The sequence below is a fragment of the Belonocnema kinseyi genome, chromosome 1, assembly GCF_010883055.1.
Source record: "Belonocnema kinseyi isolate 2016_QV_RU_SX_M_011 chromosome 1, B_treatae_v1, whole genome shotgun sequence".
NCBI classification, from domain to species: domain Eukaryota; kingdom Metazoa; phylum Arthropoda; class Insecta; order Hymenoptera; family Cynipidae; genus Belonocnema; species Belonocnema kinseyi.
In genome coordinates, this window is record NC_046657.1 from 97,760,583 (window position 1) to 97,763,901 (window position 3,319).

A 3,319-nucleotide genomic window follows, 5' to 3' on the forward strand; every position below is an offset into this window, starting at 1 on the left:
TAACGAATATAAATTAATTAATTAATTAAATTACTTATATCCATATAAATATATAATTTTGTGATTATTTATTTTTTTATTATAACTTTAAAATGGTTTTAAAATATTCGGTAATATTTGAGAAGTTTGTGAAATAATTGGAAAATCATTTAAGTATTAGTGAAATGTTATAAATCTATCCGAAATATGTGCAGTCAGCGAGGTGAAGTTCATCAGAGTGAAAATACCTCATTTTCACTTCAATCACCGGCCAACTTCACTTCGTTGACTTCTGAGGGGAAAGCAGGGGACTGCAAGGGACCAAATGTATGGGAGTTAGTTCATTTTTGCCCTATTTTTCTAATATGCTAGCAGTCTTGCGCGCGCCACGGTACGCGCCTATTTGTCTTTTTTATGAAAAAGAATAAATCAAAAGCCTATCTTTTCTATGTTATACATATTTAATGAATGTTACAAAATATTAGTATAAAATAATAGAAGACACCAAGTGATGAGTTCTTTATCTGAATCTTTTATAATAGGATTTCAACGAATTTTATATTTCTTGGTAGAAACTGAAATTGAACTATTTTATTCCAAATGAGCTTTTCTTTATTAAAAATTAATTTACATCTAATATTGATGAATAGCAATTATTACAGTTTTGTAACTCACGTTGATGATAATCATATTCTTTGAATATTGAACTTTGCATTTTTACACCACAATTTTTATAAATTAATTTAGCAAAATTTTTGAACGCGCATTATAATAATCAATGACCTTATAGGTAGAAAATACACATGTAATAAGCTTGTTGCCACTTGGTAAACTCTTCCCTGAAAATCTTGGTTAAGTCTCCCCAATATTAGTTCATGCGTTCAATGTCATACAATTTTTAGTAATAACTGTTTCATTATTTCAATTTATACAAAATAATTACACTACTTTGTAATGAATAACGCAATATATGAGAACTGTGCGAATTTTGATTACAAGAGTAGATAAATCCTTACAAACTTGGAAAAAATTTAGATTATTAAACGCAAATTCTTGCCATTTGTCGAATATCGGGCTTAATTAAGTCTACCACTTTCACCTGGACTTTTCACATTAAAGTTTATGAAAAACTTAAATATTTTCTTTAAAATGAAACTAATAATTATTATATTTCAAATTACATTAAAATCTTACGTTATCGTTACATTCAACCCATCTTAGATCAGTAACAGCAGCAGCCATTTCCACAGGAACAGCAGCCTCAGCATCATGTAGCTTCTGTTGCTCTTGGATGACATTGTCCACATTGTTGCTGGTTTGGACATTTTCAATGCTTTCCACCTTGTTTATCCTATTTTCCACACCGAAGAGTATCTCGTCCACCGGGATCTGATTATTGGAGCAATTGTAGGAAAAACTACCGCCGAGTGACAAGACCTCCGACACCTCATCAGGCAAATCTATTACCTCCCTGTCAACCCTATTCACCAGCCATTTAGCTCTGTCTACGGGGATGGCAAGTTTTTGTTCCCTTTTTAATGCCTCGATTTTGTTATTTGCCCCTACAGTGAGTTTATCGGTAAAGTTATTTTTTAAATCCGAAATCATTTTGGTTTTGTGTTTCTCAAAAATTTCTAGGTTTTCATTTACATTCTCATTGGATCTGTCAATCCCGTTTCTTATCATTCTTTCAATTTTAATTATCTCTTTCTCAAATCCCTGAATCTCCACATTTATATCCCTGATTTCAAGATTAAGAGTTTTAAATTTAAACACGCACAGATTCCTCTCAAAAGATGCCCGACATTGCCGACTCGAAAATGAGATGCTGTTACTACGGAATTTGTCATTAATATGTTTGGGAATTAGACCCAAGTTTTTGCAGTTGTGAAGAAATTTCCTTTTAATTCTGGCCCTTTCAAGCTTTTTTGAGGTTACATTTAGTTTATTGATGTCATAAACAATATCGTCGTCAAATTGCTCCTTAATCATTCTAAAATGATTCTTCCCTTCGTTATCATCACCCTCTTTTTTGCTACTCCCACTTCTACTACAAATACCAATACTCTTACTATGAGACCTTTTCACCGTACCATTATTAGTACCTTCATCCTTATTGCTATTCTTATTGCTATCATGATTTAAAAACCTTATATTATTTTTGTGTAGTGCTGATGGAAGATATTGCTGATGTTGCTGCTGTTTTTGTTCTTCCATGTCCATTTTCTTGGTGTTGTTGATGGAAGTGCATTTTTTAGCCATGCTCAAATTTATACAATTTGACGACGATATTGTTTGTGACATCAGTAAACTAAATGTAACCTCAAAAAAGCTTGAAAGGGCCAGAATTAAAAGGAAATTTCTTCACAACTGCAAAAACTTGGGTCTAATTCCCAAACATATTAATGACAAATTCCGTAGTAACAGCATCTCATTTTCGAGTCGGCAATGTCGGGCATCTTTTGAGAGGAATCTGTGCGTGTTTAAATTTAAAACTCTTAATCTTGAAATCAGGGATATAAATGTGGAGATTCAGGGATTTGGGAAAGAGATAATTAAAATTGAAAGAATGATAAGAAACGGGATTGACAGATCCAATGAGAATGTAAATGAAAACCTAGAAATTTTTGAGAAACACAAAACCGAGGCAAATAACAAAATCGAGGCATTAAAAAGGGAACAAAAACTTGCCATCTCCGTAGACAGAGCTAAATGGCTGGTGAATAGGGTTGACAGGGAGGTAATAGATTTGCCTGATGAGGTGTCGGAGGTCTTGTCACTCGGCGGTAGTCTTTCCTACAATTGCTCCAATAATCAGATCCCGGTGGACGAGATATTCTTCGGTGTGGAAAATAGGATAAACAAGGTGGAAAGCATTGAAAATGTCCAAACCAGCAACAATGTTGACAATGTCATCCAACAGCAACGTCAGCAACAGCAGCTACATGATGCTGAGGTTGCTGTTCCTGTGGCAATGGCTGCTGCTGTTACTGATCTAAGATGGGTTGAATGTAACGATAACGTAAGATGTAGTTATAACCAAAGTTATGAGAATGAACAAAAACAACTTGAAAAGCGTAAAAATGAGCTCAGAAGCGAAATAGCTAAGGTTATAGAAACACATATGGTTAGTCGCAGCAGCGGCCATGGTGGCAGAAACGCCCGTAAAATCGATCCTTATGATATCCACAGAAAGATCGGAGTGACTAGGAGATTTTTAGTGAACAATCCCAAGTTAGTTGTCTTACAGGCCGACAAAGGGAATACAACGGTAATACTGCACCGAGCAGAATATGATGAGAAGATGATAGACCTGCTGGGTGACACGAATACCTACAAA

At 34.4% G+C, this 3,319-nt stretch overlaps 1 protein-coding gene across 1 annotated transcript in view; it reads left to right on the forward strand.

Annotated features, from left to right (window-relative positions):
• The first annotated feature begins 2,548 nt into the window (after nt 1–2,548).
• LOC117178972 (ribosomal L1 domain-containing protein CG13096-like) overlaps nt 2,549–3,319 on the forward strand; it is a 3,640-nt gene continuing 2,869 nt past the window's right edge. The window contains exon 1 of the mRNA XM_033370571.1: nt 2,549–3,250. Coding sequence (XP_033226462.1) covers nt 2,549–3,250 — 702 coding nt within the window. The remainder of the gene's footprint in view (nt 3,251–3,319) is intronic.